This window comes from Camelus dromedarius, chromosome 9 (assembly GCF_036321535.1).
Source record: "Camelus dromedarius isolate mCamDro1 chromosome 9, mCamDro1.pat, whole genome shotgun sequence".
NCBI lineage: Eukaryota > Metazoa > Chordata > Mammalia > Artiodactyla > Camelidae > Camelus > Camelus dromedarius.
In genome coordinates, this window is record NC_087444.1 from 75,890,102 (window position 1) to 75,906,686 (window position 16,585).

The 16,585-nt window shown below is 51.1% G+C and overlaps 1 protein-coding gene across 1 annotated transcript in view; it reads left to right on the forward strand.

Moving 5' to 3' along the window:
* PPP2R1A (protein phosphatase 2 scaffold subunit Aalpha) overlaps window positions 1-16,585 on the forward strand; it is a 30,670-nt gene that overhangs the window by 2,855 nt on the left and 11,230 nt on the right. The window contains exons 2-3 of the mRNA XM_010983637.3: window positions 9,760-9,850; window positions 12,720-12,820. Coding sequence (XP_010981939.1) covers window positions 9,760-9,850; window positions 12,720-12,820 — 192 coding nt within the window. The remainder of the gene's footprint in view (window positions 1-9,759; window positions 9,851-12,719; window positions 12,821-16,585) is intronic.

Below are 16,585 nucleotides of genomic sequence, written 5' to 3' on the forward strand. Positions count from 1 at the left end.
TGTGTGTTAGGGATTGATCTGGGTGATGGGGAAACAGCAGTGGGGGGGGGGGAGAACCCACCAAAAACAGGCAAAAGTCTGCCCTGACTTTGTTGTGGAGGTAGACAAGAACCAAGTACAGTGCAGAGGATGATAGATAGTTTTGACCACGGTGGAGAAAAATAAAGCAGAGATGGGGAGGACAGGAGAGTGTTAAAATTTTAGGTAGAGTGGCTAGGGAGAGCCTTACTGAGAGCTGATGTTTAAGCAGAGATGTGAATAGAGGGAGCAGGCCCTGTTGATAACTGAGGAATAATATTCCAGGCAGAGGAAGCAAGTGCAGAGGTCCTGAGGCAGGTATATGCAGTGTGCTCTGGGACCAGCAGGAAGGCCAGTGTGGCTGGAGCCAAGAGAATGCCCTGTCAATATTGGGAGATGAATATGAAAAGAGCTATATTGTAAAAGGAACCTGTGAGTTGTTACTTAAACCAGGGATTGGCAAACAGCCAGAAGTGCCCCATGTCCTTTTTTTATTATTATTAATAAAGTTTTATTGAAAACACAGGTATACTCATTTGTTACATGTTGCCTATGGCTCCTTTTGTGCTACAATAGCAGAGTTGAGTAATGCAGCCATTTGACCCCATAAAGCATAAAATATTCACTACCTGGCTATTTACAAGAAAGAGATTGCCAAAACTTGACTTAAACTATCTTTGTATTCCACCCCCAGTCCCTACTACCCCTTGCCAGCCCCTTAAACCATATTACCAGGTCCAAGTGTATCTTGCTATACCTGTGTTGTCCAGTATGGTAGCCACTTGTGAGTGCCTGAAATGTGGCTAATTTACATTGAGATGTGCTTGTAAGTAAAAGACGTCAAATTTCAGAGATGGTACTATAACAGGGAGTGTAAGACATCTCAGTAAAACTTCTTATATTGATTACATGTTGAAATGATATTTTTGATGTACTGGATTAAGTAAACTAGATTAATTTCACATGCCTACATTTTTTTAATGCTACCACTGGAAAATGTAAAATTACAAATGTGGCTTGCGTTTGTGGTCTGCATTATATTTCTTTTGGAGTGTGTTGACTCTAGGTCATGCTCTATTCATATATAGAGAAAATGGGCTTTTTTTTTTATGAACACTAAATATTTTGTTCTGCAGCTTGCTCTTTTCACTTAATATTTCTTACAAGTCTTCCCACGCAGGTACATATATATAGATCTGCATTTATAAGGAGTTTGAACATTTCCCCAAGAATCAAAGGTTTGTGGACTTTCTGAGGACAGGGCTTGGCTCCGATTCATCCCTAAGGAAGAAGCCAGTGCAGGCCTGTGAACAGACCAGGCTTCCAGGAGCTCAGAAAGGGCTGAGTAATAATAGTGGTAGCTGACATTTATTGGGAGCTCGCTCGTTGCTGGCCACTATAAAAGGGAAGTACATTTATGATTGTACTGAATCCTCACAGCCACCCTCTGAAGTAGGGTGCTAACCTCCATTTTCCAGGTGAGGAAACCGAGCACAGTGAAACTAAGTAACTTGGCCAAAGCTGTGCAGCTGAGAGGAGCCAGGGAAGATTCCTAAAGGAAGCGTGAGACCTGAGGGCGGACTAGAATCTAGGCTGGGGTGCTTGCTGACTGTGTAGGCCGGATGCTTCACTTGGTCTCCGTGAAACAGGCTTGGGACGGAGGCAGAACGTGGAATCTGAAGTGCTGTTGTAGTCTTGATTCATGTGTTCAGCAGATGTTTATTCACCACCTCCTGTGCCCCGGACTCTGTTTTAGATGCTGGAACACGGCAGGGAGCAGAACAGAGAAGCTGTGGCCTGTGTGGGGCTTACATTTTAGTAGAGGAGACAGACAGGCGGACTGTAATGTGATGTCAGTGGCAGGAATTGCTAAGAAGAAAAATAAGGCAGGGGCAGGGGATAGAGCAAGGTCAGGGCTGCTGTTTTAGATAGGGTGGCTAGGGCAGGCTTCTCTGACGAGATGATTCCCAGCAAGGACTTGAGCGAAATTAGGGGGAATGAAGGTGGGGTGGGGGTAGGAGTCTGGGCAAGCATCGGGGCAGTTGGTACAAGGGCCTGGAGATGGGAGCATGCTCAGAGAGTTCGGAGAACCACAAGGCCAGTGTGGCTGAAGCAGAGTGAATGGCAAAGTGGTAGGAGGTGGGGGCTGGCCCAGGACTGGATCTCGTAAGGCCTTTGGACCAGCAGGGCAAAGGCTTTGGTGAGATGGGGGAGCCCATGCGAGGCTCTGCGTAGAGGAATGACACGTTCTGACTTCTGGCTGCCAAGTGGGGGGATTGGGATGCTGTTGCCGAGCACCCGGGACTGGTGTTGGCAGACAGGGAGGGAGGAGCGGTTAGACTCGGGGTGCCTCGAGAAGGGCAGTTGGGATTTGCTGATGGAGTGAATGTGGTGTGGTGAGTGATGGAAAAGGAAGAATCAAGGACGAATGAGGCTTGACTCCAGCTCTGCCAGTTTGCTCTGTGTGTGCCCTGGACCAATGATTTCCCTCTTTTGGGTCCGGATTCCTCATGTGTAAGGCAGGGATAGTGATGAGGAAGCAGCATCTACCCGGCTGGAAAGTTGCAGTGGAATTGGCATGTTAAGCGGCTGCCTCAGAGAAGGCGTTCAGTAAGTGATTCCCTCATTCAGTTGTCATGGTAACTTACAGTTTTATACTTGGGAAAGCGAGGTGCAAAGAGTTTGCATCCCTTGCCTAAGGCCTCCCCAGCCAGTAGGAGGCAGTGACTGGATCGCAGTATCTCAGGGGTGTTTGAGGCACATTTCTTAAAACGTGGTCTACTGGGTGAGAGGCCAGTTTTCTGTGTTACTTGTACTCCCTCTGCCTCAATTTTCTCATCTATAAAATGGAGATAATTTTTAATTTAACAGTTCATGGGGGTGTTGCAAGGACTAAGTAGATTAGTACATGGAAAATACTTAAATCAGTGCTTGAGTTACTGGAAGTGTTCAGTAAATGTGTGCTGCTGGTGGTGGTGAAATGATAGGGCTTCATCTGTCAAAGGTGACATGCTTCAGGCATTTTTAAAAACTATTCTTTTAATGGTTACTCCGGAGCAGTGGTTCTGGCCCAGGGACAAATGTCTGGAGATATTTTTGGTTGTCATGACTGTGGGGAGAGCAGCCAGGGATGCTGCCCGGCATCCTGCACCACACTGGCCGTTCCCCTCCCCGAAGGCGCAGCCGGCCCCACGGGCTGGTGGTGCTGAGGTTGAGAAGCCCTGCTGTGTGCCAGACAGCCTGCTAGTGCTTTGTGCGTGTTCGTTGAATCCTCACAAAAGACATGTGAGGTAGGTGTTAATTTTCTTTCCATTAAATATTTGTTGATTGTCAAATTTCAAACGTATACTGCAACAGAGAAAATAGCACCCAACCCCAATTCAGCAATTTTTTTCCAAAACTTTGCCACAGTTTTTCACCTGTTCCTCATCTTCCTCCTTTTTTTTTTTAGCTGAAGTATTTTTAAAATAAAACCCAGGCCATAGATATTTTCTCCTACGTACTTCATCCCACACTTCCAAAACAGACATTTTAATAACCGCAATGCCATTGCCATACCTAACACAGTTTTAACAGTGATTCCTTGGTATCATCTAATAGTTTGTTCATAATCAGATTTCCCTGATAGTTCCAGAAGTGGGTTTGTTTGTTTGTTTTTTTACAGTTGGCTTATTTAAAACATTCTGAATTTGACTACAAATCTTCAGTCTGATACTCTTCCCACTTACTACATAAGGATGCACCATCAATGTCACACAACCCAGTACATCCTAAGAGCAGGAGTTAGCCAGGGGCACTGGGTTTCAGAGCAGCGCTCTTCACCAAGAGCTGGGCCCCCTGTGGGGACAGAGTCTAGGCCTGGAGGTGACACAGAGGAGGCAGGGCCACCGGTGGGGGCAACCAGGGTTTCAGATCCTGGTCTGGCCACTTTATGAGTCACTCAACCCTTCTGGGCCTTGATTTTCTTGTTAAATAAGGAAAAAGGTAGAAGACACACCCGGCAGGGCTTGTGAGGTTTAAGTGAGATAAACTTAAAAGACCAGCAGGTACTCGCCACCTTCTAAGGAGATGGCGGAGCAGCATGTGCTGTACGTCTTAGAACTGCGACATCACGGGCTTCGACTTCTTTTTCTGGAGTCCATGGGGACCTGAAGTAGAACTTAGGAATAAGGTTGCCCACTGAGAGTTTGAAAAAGGAAAGTTGGTAGAGGATGATGGTGAAAAATAGGAGTTCAAGTGCCAGGCTCTGCCAGGCCTTCCCTGGGCGACCTGCATTTCCCTCTGTGCCTTCCTTCCTCGTCTTAAAGGGAGCACAAAGCTGGTATCTTGCCTGAGGTATTTTAAAAGATTTATTCATTTTATCTAAACTGAAAAAAATACCCCCCCCCCAAATAAAACAGTTCATCTCTCTCCCCCTCCCCCATCTCTGGCAAGCACCGGTCTGTTCTCGGTATCTGTGTGAGCTTGTTTTATACACGCAAACACACACTAGAGTCCACGTGTAAGAGAGATCATACGGTATTTGCCTTTCTGTCTGACTGACTTAGCATAATGCACTCAGAGTTCATCCACGTTGTCTCAAACGGTAAGGTGTTACTGTGTTTTATGTCTGAGCCCTGTCCCACTCTGTGTGTGTCCCACCATTTCTCCACCTGCTCATTCATCGGTGGACACGTAGGTTGCTTCCACGCCTCCCAGTTCTGTAAGAGAGAACATGTGTAGAGGACCTAACTTTGTACATGTTACATAGTAAGCACTCTGAATGATAGTTGCAGTTTTAAAACCTTGAAAAGTCTTCACATTTATGCTTTCTGATGTGCCCAGCCCTGTACCCTGTTCGGGAATCACCGGTTGGTAACAGTTGTGTCCCCTCCTCATCCCAGAGACAAGTCACCTTCCAAATGGGGTGACGAGCACATCCATAAATAATTACAGCATCAGGCGAACTGTGGTGGGAAGTATTCGTCTGTGCTACAGTTTCCAAGGAGGTGGGGAGATTACTTTTGTTTTCTTTCTGTTTTAATTGACCTTTTCCTTTCCCTTGCTCAGGAAATACAAATATGTGAGAAATAATGACAAGTAGAACAGGTAACGGGCATGCTCGTGGCGTGCTGGCCTCCGTCTCCGTGTCTTCCTTGTGGGCGATCCCAGCAATCCTGTGAGGCAGACCTTGTAGTAACCCTCTTGCAGGGCCCTGAGCTAGTTAGTGAAGTCTGAGCGCATGCTCACTCACTACTTTAAAAACATAAATAAATTCAAGTGTTCCAGAAATAGCGTGGTGCCCATTTCAGTCTTCAGCGTCGGGTGCGTAGCCTTTGACACTCCCCTGCACACAGTATGATCACTGAGAAAGTGATCCTTCACAGAATACAGTGGAGAGCCTCAGAGGTGAAGAGACACTGTCCCTCGCTGAGCACCTCCCCAGGCCGAGGCTTGCTGTTAAAGCGCCCAAGTTGCAGACCCCGCCACCCCGCCACCCCGCTGGTTATCAGCCACCAGCTGTGCCAACGGTAACAATTTGGAGCCTGTTCCTCTGGATTCTTTTTCTTCTCTGCCCATGCTAACATAGGTATAATCTTTATTTTCGAAAATTAATCCAGCAGGTATTTACTGGACTCTCACTGTGTGCCAGGCGCAATCCTAGGATTGGGGGGCACAGTCCCTGCCCTTGTGAAGCCCACACTGCAGAGAGGAAGGAGAAACAGTGAACCAAGAAGTACAGTTGGGGTGTGACCTGTGCGGGTCCACTTACATGCAGGTGGTTCTCAGCAGTAAATACTGCGGTGCTACTATGAGGTCTATGGTTAGTTGAATCCACAGATGCGAGATTTCAGATACAGAGGGCCGACTATCCCTTTTACTCAGATTTTCAGCTGCTCGGAGGGTGTGCACCCCTAACTCCCACGTTGTTCAAGTGTCAGCTGCCTACGTCAGAAGTGATCAGAAGTGATGGGGGTTAAGATACGTAGAGGGAGGTGGGTGCGTGCTGTTTTGCCCAGGGTCGTCCTACGGTGAGGACGGAGCAGAGCCTGGATGAAGTGAGCGGGGAGGCTTGGGGGCCCGGGGGCAGGTGTCTCAGGCTGGAGGATCGGCAAGGCAGCAGGTATGAAGACCTGGGCTGCCCGCACGTTTACATTTCAGTTACTGTCAAGGAAACCACTGTGACAGGAACCCAGGGAGCAAGGGGAGGGGTGGGAAGTGAGAAGGGATCACTAGACGGGGTATGAGTTCGTGTTGGCCATGTGGCCTGTAGGCAGGCCTTGGGTTTTACTCAGGTTGTGAAGGGGAGATGCGCTGCCTGCGGGATGACCCTGTGTGTGCTCATATCGGGGAAGGGGGGTGGACTGAGTGTGAAGTGGGTTTTAAAAAGTGAGTAGCCTTTCTGTAGGGGGATGCAGTGCTGGGAAGGGGCATTTCCTTTCTTATGTGGCCATGTACTCGGCTGTGTGCAAAGGCTGCTGGGGACACGGGTAGTCCCTGCCCGGGGTGGTGGGTGCTGTCGTGGAACCAAATGTGTGGAATGTGGTGGGTCTTGAATGGTAGTTGCAGGACGGGACACGCTTGGGGGACAGTGCACAGTGGAGTCCTGTGGCTGTGACATGATCAAGGGACAGTAAAGATTTCTTACTAATAGCTGCTCAGTCAGAAACATTCCAGAGAACTCACCCAGCTGTCATTTAGACAAGTAAGGATTCCTTTTCTCCTCACATCTCAAATCCAGCAGCTCGAGGATATCACAGAATTGGGTCACAGTACGGCCACAAGATTGCTGTGTCATCTGTTGTCATTACGTTCTCATGGAACCACCCTGAAAACAGAGGCCGACCCAGGTTCTTGGTCTCCTCTCTTGTATCAAGGACAGTCTATCCTGGAAGCTCTTCAGCCGACTTGTCCTTGTGTCTTTGTGCAGAACTAGGTCATTTGCTGGGTTAGTTGGGGTTAAGGTTGGCTGTCAATAATAGGAAAGCTCCAAATAAATGAGACTTAAATGAGCTTGAGGTTTATTTCTGACTCATGATCAAAGTCTGGTGGCAGTCCAGGCTGGTGTGGCACTCTGGCATTAGGATCCCAGGCTCTTACACATTCGTGTTCGCATATCCTCTGTCCTGCTCTCCCACCCCCAGGTCACCGTAAGGCCCCAAGAAGGCTGCTGAAGCCCCAGCCATTGTAGCTCCATTCCAGATAGGAAGGAGGGAAGAAGGGTATGACCGCATCTCCCCATAAGGACACTTCCCAGAAGTCACACAGACCATTCCCACTTGGATTTCATCAGCCGCATGTTAGTTTCATGGTCACATCCAAATGCAAAGGCGATTCGGAAATGTCTTTATCTGGGGTTCATTTGCACAGCTGAAAAGCAGAAGTTATGAGTGGCAGTATAGCCGGGTGCAGGAACTTTTAACTAGAGGCCCTTCTAGAATTCCGGGCAGGCCTGTGAATTTGGATGGGGAGAAAGAACATCTTTATTTCACCCATCCCTAACTCAAATGTAACTTTCCTTCTATTACGAATTATAGTATTACATTAGTGTGTAATTAGTAGTGTCAGCGATACTGGTGCGACTCTGTCACCAGTGGTAATTGTGATCATGTTCACGGCTCATTTCAGCTGTTGCAGATACTTCTAGTCTTGTTTATACGCACCCCTATTTAAAAACTGTTGTTTTTAAACCTGCTAAGGGGTCTGTGACGCGCCCCCAAATTGAGAATCCGGGAAGCAGAAATACGAATCAGTGATACTGGCTGAGAGCCAAGTAGCTGCTGTTCAAGTCCTGCTCTGCTAGGAGCTGTGTGAGGTTTTGTTTTTTCTGCTATGAAATGGGTGATCCTGTGTTTACCTTACAAAGTTGTGAGGATCAGATGAGTTAGAACATTAAAACACCTGTAGTGAGTACCCTGGAAACATTAGTAACTATTGTTGTGTCCCCATGAGAGAAGGGAAGAGAGACACTGCTGGACAGCTAGCTGCCTGGCGCCCATGTCCCTGACACCTGAACAAAATCAGCAGGCTGTCACCCGAGTGAGGTTGCCACTGATCTTCCCCTGGTGCCAGGGTGTTCCCAGTGTCACGTTACTCTGTACTCTCAGCCACCTTCTATGGATAGGTGTTATAACCCCCCATTTCACAGATGGGAAAATTGAGGCTCAGAAAGGTACAAAGAGTGTCCCAAGATCCCACAGCTAACACAGTTCAGATGGTGGAGTGGGCACTGAACCAGCTTAGCCTGGAACCCAGATAGTGCATCTAAAGCACCACCTTTCGCGAACGTCCGGGTACCATTTGTGCTGAAGAAACCAGCAGATATAGTCTTAACAAAACCAAAACTAGAATCTGCGGAGGCGGCAGTGGAAGGAAGGGGGCTCTCCACCGCAGTAGAGATGGCCCGGTTCTCTGGGGCCCGTTTCTTGGGCATCACCTCACCCCGGGCCCTTCTTGTTCTCCTTCCCGGAAGAGGATTCCCACTGGGGCCTGGCGGAGGCTTACTCATTCCCGAGGGCGTTTCCTTCCCTCTCTCACACATGAGCTCACTGTGTTCTGGCCGCAGCCCTGGGACTGGGCGGGCCAGGCCCCGCTGTTGGGGCTGAGACGGGGCAGAGACGTGGGAGGGGAGGTTTCACAGTTGGCCAGGGCAGCTGGGCAGCTGGGTGTGGATCCCAGCCTGCACTGTGCTCACTTAGTCAGGTGTCTTCACCTCTCTGAGCCTGCTTCTCCAGTGATGAGAAGGTGGAGTTAGCCGTGCTCGTGGGGCCGGATGGGAAGATCAGATGAGGTCCTAACACAGGGATGCTGGGCCGGAGGAAACTACAGGGGTTTTAGGAACCAGGAACGGGGGGTGGACACACACACACACACAAACACACATACTTTTTTCCTGTTGTTGCACAGGGCCCCACCCTGCCCCTTAATTCAGGATGATCTCATCTGAGATGCTTACTTAATTAAATCTGCATATTTTACCTTCACGAGTGCTGGGGATTAGGACTGGGACATATCTTTTTGGGGGTCACTATTCAACCCACTGTACTAGTGATATCATTACTGCTGTTTAGTCTTGTTTTTTGTAGCAGTGTTACTACATTGTCTGTTCTATTATCATCACTGTTAGGTGACAGTCCTGGGTTTCGGTGCCCTCTCTACCATCTGAACTGTGTGACCCTTGGAGGGGACTTTCGTTCCCTGAACCTGTTTCCTCTTCTGTGGAGCAGGGCTTGTAACCCTCTGCCCTTGGCTGGTGGTGAGAGTTAAATGAGACGCTGTGAGTGAGTGTTTGGCTTGGGACCAGGCACGGAGTGATCTAGGATGGGCCTGGCACCGTCAGAGTCCGAGGCCCAGAATGTTAGCTGATGCTGAGTGCAAGCGGGAGGCAAAAACAGAAGGAGGGGAAGGGGTGGCTGGGGGTGGGGTGCAGTTTCGGACCTAGTGGTCTTGGAAGGTGCCACCAGGGGCATGGCTCAGTAAGACCCAGTGGATGCTTGTGCTGAGGCTGCCACTCCCACTGTAATTCAGTTACTCAAGGTCACAGAGTCACTTGGTGGCTTTGCCAAGTTGTCATTCGGCAGCCCATGCATGCTTAGCACAGCTTCCTGGGGCTGGCTGGGTCCAGAGCTGGCGGGCTCCCTGGGGTCTGGGCTGGGTCCAGGGCTGGCGGGCTCCCCGGGGTCTGGGCTGGGTCCAGGGCTGGCAGCCTCCCCAGGGTCTGGGCAGGCTGACGTTCTCCTTCCTTTTCTGTCCTCTCGTTAGCTTCGCCTCAACAGCATCAAGAAGCTGTCCACCATTGCCTTGGCCCTCGGTGTCGAGAGGACCCGCAGCGAGCTCCTGCCCTTCCTTACAGGTACGGTGGGCTCCTGGGGCCTGGCGAGGGGGGTACTCTCAGGGGTGGTTCCCCCCAGGTGAGAGCACAGCCTCCCTGTGGATGTAACTGGTGTGAGTGCCCTGTGCTGGGTGCCGGGGGGTGGGGCGGGGACTGGTGAAAAGGGGTCTGGAGGCAGATAGAGCCAGATTTGAATGACAGCTTCTGCAGTTAGAACTGGTGACTTCAGGTGCGTTACCTGATTTCACTGTTCCACGTAGCTTTTGTCTCTAAAGTGGACGTGATCATCATGTGCTGTAGCGTTGTTGTGAACATGAAGTAGTGGTAGCGATAACACTCATTGCTGACACTTAGTACACACTTACTGTGTGCCAGGCAGTGTTCTAAGCCCTTTCTGGTGAGGATTGAGTTTGTTCACGTAGAGCCTGTGCTCAGTAAACGTGCGTCACCACAGTTGTCCAAGTTAACCAAGCTAACGGTGGCTCCTCAAGGTCGTTAGCTCACTGCCCCCACTTTAGAGCTGAGGAAGCAGAGGCATGGAGAGGGGAGGTAACTTAGTGGGGGTGGCCCAGATGGGATGTTTTTTCAACACGCTGGCTCCAGACTTGACAGCACTGCCTAATGACGATGGCGCAGCTTGGGTCCTGACTACCTGGGCTCAGATTCTAGCTCTGCCACTTTCTAGCTCGGTGACCTCAGGCTCGGTGTTTAACTCCTGCCCACCTCCGATTCTTTACATGTGAAACGGGTGTGACATTGCAGCCGACTGTGAAGGTGGGACAGGCTCCCACGGGAAGTGCTCAGCCCGGGGTGAACGCTGTGTGAGTGTGAGCCATCAGTCTGCTCCCAGGCTCTCCTGTCCACGAAGATGCACTTCGCGCACTTAGCACAACGTCTTGACGGGGACTGGATCAAATCACCACTTAACAGTGAATCCTGTTCCTGTGTTCTTACTATGACTTCCTGCCTTATGCTAACTAAAGTCACAAGTAAAGGCTCAGCGTTACGCCGCGCTTTGTCCCTGAGGAAGCTCCTTCATATCTGATCCTCTCACTTGGGCCTAGTGGCGGTGCTGGCGGGGAGGGAGGCAGAGCGTGTCACCCCCTCGTCACTTCACACTGGGGAAAGGTGAGACCTGAGGAGACTTGTAGGGACTCGGCCACAGTCACGGCTGATGACGAGGCACACGGCGTGTCTGCCTCTGAACGCCACCTCAGGAAGAGGCGCCTGCACATGTCACGTTGAGCTTCCACTGGTGAACCGTTGGAGAGACTTGAAGGCTTTAGAATGCCAGGTCTGGGACAACTTCTGGGGCCAGGGGTACATGGGGTGTGGCATGGCGGTGTATAAAGTGGTTAAAAGTTTAGAGAAAGGAAAAGTTTGAGGGGGCCTGAGTTTGAAACCCAGCTGTGCCACCAGCGTGCTGGGCGCACCTGGGCCAGCCCCTCCACCTCTCCGCAGCGGGGGATCAGGTAGGACCTAGCTCAGGGTTGCTGGGAGGATTCAGTGCTCCTCACAGAGCCTGATCCATAGACGAAGCATCACATGCCCTAGGAGTTCTGTGATGAGGTCGTGGGGGAGGGAGACCGGCAGGGGGAAACGGCGAGCAGAGGCAGGATCAAACATGGTAATGTGCCGGTGAGGCCAAGAGGACAGGGAGGCTGGGAGGGCCATTCTGTAGAGGCGGGCACGGTGGAAACGCGAGGTGCTGGCAGTTCTGGGTATTGGCTTTCACGAATGGTGCTTGGCTGAGGAGTCTGGACCAGAGATTGAGTTGTTCCAGTTGAGGATATGCGTGTAAGTTCTCCGGGAGATGGACAGAACAGGCAGGTGATCTGACCTGGGTAGAGAGGGAGCCAGGGAAGCCGAGGCTGGGGAGGAGCCTGAGGGCGTGGGGTGCTGGAGCCGCGGTGGCCTGAGTTCACTAAAGCGCCAACTCTCGTGCGGGGCCCCACACTGAGCTCTTCATCGAGAGCGGCTGTTGCCCTGCAGTCTGCGAACAAATCTGAAGTGAGAACAACTCTTGTGATTTGGGACATGAGAAAATAGTCTAAGAGGTGACGTGAGTTGCCTCACAGCCAGCCAACGGCAGAGCAGGGTTTTAACCCACAGGAGGGAGAGTGTGCCTTGCTTAAGCTCAGGAAGTTGAAACGCCAGCATAGACGCCAGGGATGCTGGCATCTTCTGCTGTAGAGGTTCCCACCGCCTTGGGGAGAGAGGGCAGAGCTTGAGAAAGGCCTTTGGACTCGGGCTTTAGGACAGGAGAGTTCTCCCTTCACACATTCGTTCGTTCCAGCAGCAAACCTGCGTTGAGCTCCCACTGTGCTCATCTCTGGCAGAAACTGGGGTGCAGAGAGGAGCCAGTCCTGGGCTCAGGTGGTCAGGGCCTGTGGTGAGGTCTCTGATGAAGGCGGCAGGATTGGGCAGGGAGCCCAGAGAAGGGACCTAACCTGTCTGGGAGGCAGCCTGGAAATCTTCCGGAAAGCAGTAGCTGAACTGAATGTCGAAGGGTGGAGAACTCAGGCAGAAGAGGATTTCTTGGTGGAGAGAACCTTGCTGAGGGTAGAAGCCAAAAAGCTCCCGTTTACAGGCTCTGCCCTCATCTACATGGACTTACTTGTGCCTCACTGTAACCTTCACTGAGAGGTGGAAGTGACTGGCACCATCTTACAGGCGCAGAAACAGGGATGCAGAGCGGGGCTCATTTCCCCAGCGGCGTCCTACACCTCGTAACAGGCACTCTGTCATCCGACCCTGCCTGCGCCTTCGTCTGCCTGCCCAGCTGGAGGGTGGCAGAATGGATGGAGCCTGCTCGTTCCAAGCTCAGTTTCCTGAGGGGCTGGGGTCAGACTTGGGGTGGGACCGTAACGCAGTCTGTCTTGTCCCGCAGACACCATCTACGATGAGGATGAGGTCCTCCTGGCCCTGGCGGAACAGCTGGGAACCTTCACCACTCTGGTCGGAGGCCCTGAGTACGTGCACTGCCTGCTGGTGAGTCTGGAAGGTGGGAAGTCCTCTGCCGGCCCCTGGTGGGGTCAGCCCTGGTCCTCCCAGCCCCGGCAGGGAGGCGAGAGTGCAGGAGAGGCCGAGGCCATCTTCTCAGAACAGACAGGCTCGGACATCAGCTGTCATCCGGCAAGTCAGCAGTGCACTTAGTACAGCAATGTGAATATGCTGTTGTCGTCCTTGCTGTGGACTGACCTGCTCCAGCCCCACCTGGGACTTTACACATGAGGCTTTGGGTTTTGGAGTCAGGCTGGGTTCTTCCACTTATTTGCTGTGTGGCTTGTAAGTTACTTAACTTCTCTGTGCTATACGTTGCTCATCTGTAAAGGGGGAGTCATGAAAACTTGAGAGTCGACTTAAGAAGCCCTTAACACAGTATGAGCATGTAGTAGGTACTCAGAGGTGTTAGCTCTGTTGTCATTGTGACTTTTGGGGTCGTGTCCACCCTTTGGGGTGTAGACAGCCACGTGGAGCACGGAGCAGTTAAGCATCTTGTCCGAGCTTGCGCTGCTGGTCAGTGGCAGAGCTGTGATTCCAGGCGTGCCGTGTCCATTTGACTCTCCCCCAGGCCCGCCCACTTCCTGCCTGCACAGCTCTGTGCTGGGTAATGGCTGGGGACACAGATGGGTCAAATACTGACAGTAACTGCTGTTTGGGACAAGAGAAGGGAGGAGGTGCCCCAGTCTTGTGACCCGAGTCCAGAGAACCTTTGAAGTTGCTCAGTGCCTGGTTTTCACTGTTCCTCAGGGCCACGGGCCATTGCTGTCACCTTTCCCCCCATTAGTTCTGTATTTCATTGTTCCTAAGGACACATTTGCGTACTTTGGCATCTGCACTTGATGGTGTTTTACAATTACAGTCAGCAGGCTTTTTTCCTTTTGGTGCTATATGAAATCATGTTCTTCTCAGAGTTGTTGGGATCTTGGATTTGAGCAAATATTGTAATTTCCTTTCTTCCAAACGTGCATTAAGCACTAAGAAGATTTGATAATTACCATGAAGTCTGGTATCCTAGCTCTCATCTGTGTCTGCATGTCTAATTTGTATCCGTACACACAGAACCTGTACGTGCGTGAGGTCACGTCACATGTTTCACACAGAGCGGGCCTGCCTAGCACAAGGAAGGTGATGCGGTCCGTGGGCCAGCCTGAAGGGGCCCCTCAGACCCCGCAGAACTGCCGCAGCCCCTGGTGCTTGTGTTTTCCGAGGAGAGCATTCATGGCTTTCAGCAGCTTCTCAGGGAACTCGGGAGCTGCAAGCGCTGCCGAGAACCCCACAGCTTCAACATGGGCCCAGGGCCTGCAGACTAAGGGCTGAGGCTTGTTGGGGAGCCGGGACTGGAACCCACGGGGCCTCCCCCTGCCAAGTCAGGGTCTTCTCACTGAGCATTCTCAGCAAGGGAAACCCCAGTCACCCTGTACGGCCTCTGGGGGAGCAGTCACAGTGACCCCTGGGCCGGGCAGTGCTGGAGCCCACAGGCAGGTCAGGTCAGGACAGCACGAGCTCGCTCAGCACCCGCCGCGTACATCCTGGTGCCTTGTGTATAGGAAGCCGTCATGGCCCCTGGCGACCCCTTGAGACTTGTGCTGGTGCCAGTTCTCAGGTGAGGAAGCTGAGGCACAGGCCCAGCTGGGGAGAGGCAGGGCCAGGGTTTGATCCAGGCCCCCAGTTCTTAACCACTAGCCCTCTTCTGTACTGTCGTCTGTACTGTCCTCAGGGCTCCTGTCTGTCCCATATGCTGATCAGAGCTGGAAAAAAGGGAAACCGGGGGCCCTGGGAACTCAGAGAAGGTGCCTGATCTGGTTTAGATGGGATGCAGAGCTGTCAAGGAGGACCTCTTGGAGGACGTGGCAGTTAACCTGGATTTTGACAAGTGACAAGAAATGGGAAATGGCTGTTTTGCAATCTGTTCATTTATGAAAGTGAGCAAGGACTGTGGCCGTGGGAACCCAGAGGTGTGTCAGACCTATTCTGGCCTCTGTTCTCTGCGTTGGTTTGTGAAGTGAAGTTAATTTCACAGAGCCTCATGTAGCTACAGTGTGAGGATTCTTTCTGTATCAGCAGCTCTTAACCCTGTTGGGAGTGGTGGATCCCTCTGAGAACCTGCTGGAAACTCATTTCCTCTCCTCATGTAGTATAGACGATGTCAGGGTTCACACCTCTCCCTCCGCAGGTTTGAGGGCCCACCTTCTGTCACACAGGCCTCACGGCAATGGGTCTCCATTGTGCAGAAGCATCACTTGAAGTTTCCTAAGCGCACACCTTCCCCAGTCTTTAGGTCTGTGCTGGGAGGGACCTCCTTCTGTGGGAACCTGCCCCCCCCAACACAGACCTAAAGGCCCCTGGGTGACATGACGACCGCTCAGCCTCGGTCCCCGTGGAAGGTGACCACGAGTTCCATGCGCAGTCTCTCAGGGAGCACTGACAGTGCCTCCTGGGTGCCAGCCTGGGGAGGGGACAAGGAAGTGAGAAGAGCCCATCCCTGCAGTGCCCGATGACACATCACCTGCAGCCACACCCCCAGGAACCAGAACCCTCAGGCAGCACGTCCCTGTGACAGGTTGCACGCTGTGGGTCCCCAGGGAGGCATAGTGCTCCATTTTCCTTTTGACTCATGGCCAGCCTTTTAAAAATGAGATTAAGAATTTGTTTTTGATTTTTATTGTGGTAAATTATAAATAGTATTAATCATTTTAGCCATTTCGAAGTGTCCAGTTCTGTGGCATTAGGACATTCATATTGGTGCAGCCATCGCCACCCTTTGTCTCCAGAACTTTCTCATGTTCCCCAGGCTGAAACTCTGTACTCATTAACCAGTAACTCCCGAAGCCCCCTCCCGAAGCCCCTGGCCACCAGCAGCCCACTTTCTGTCTCTGTGACCCTGACTGCAGACATCCCTCAGAGATGCTGCGGGTTCAGCTCCAGACTGCCGTAATAAACTGAATAGTCCAGTAAAATGACTCATGCATTTTTTTGTTCCCCAGTATATATAGAAGTTGTGTTTACACTTTCCTGTAGTCTATTAAGTGTACAATAGCATTCTGTCAAAAAAAGTACATACCTTCATTAAAAAATACTTTCTCGCTAAAAATTGCTAACCATCACCTGCACCTTCAGCAAGTTGTCGTCTTTTGAGTAGTAACATCAGAGGTCACTGATCACACATCATCATGACAAATTCATTAATAAGAACAAGTTTGAAATATTGCGAGAATTACCAAAATGTGACACAGACATGAAGTGAGCACGTGCTGTTGAAAAAATCATGTCGTAGACTTGCTCAGTGCACGCGGCCACAAACCTTCAGTTGGTGAAACAGCGCAGTATCTGCAGGGTGCCGTCAGATGAACGCAGTGACGCGAGGTGTGCCTGTACTCCAGGGACTGGCCATAAAGGAATCGTGCTACGTGTAGTCATTTGTGACTGGCTCATTTCATTTAGCATAATGTCTTCAAGGTTCATCCAGATTGTAGCATGTTTTAAAAGAGATTTTTCACATTAAGAACTTGGCCCTTTTGACTGCTTTTGGAGAACCAGAGATGGGCAGAGCTGGCAGGCAGCTGCACTCTCTAGACTATACGTTGTGTGGTTTGCGACCATCTCTGCCTGTCTCTTGTCCCCACTTGTCACCTTTGCTCATTGTTTCATTCTGTTACCTGCTCGAGCCCAGGAAGCATTTCCTTTTATGATTTCTTCCTCCTTTCTGTACCTGTCAGGCTAAGTTGGACTTCAGACTGTAGCCCTCCCCAT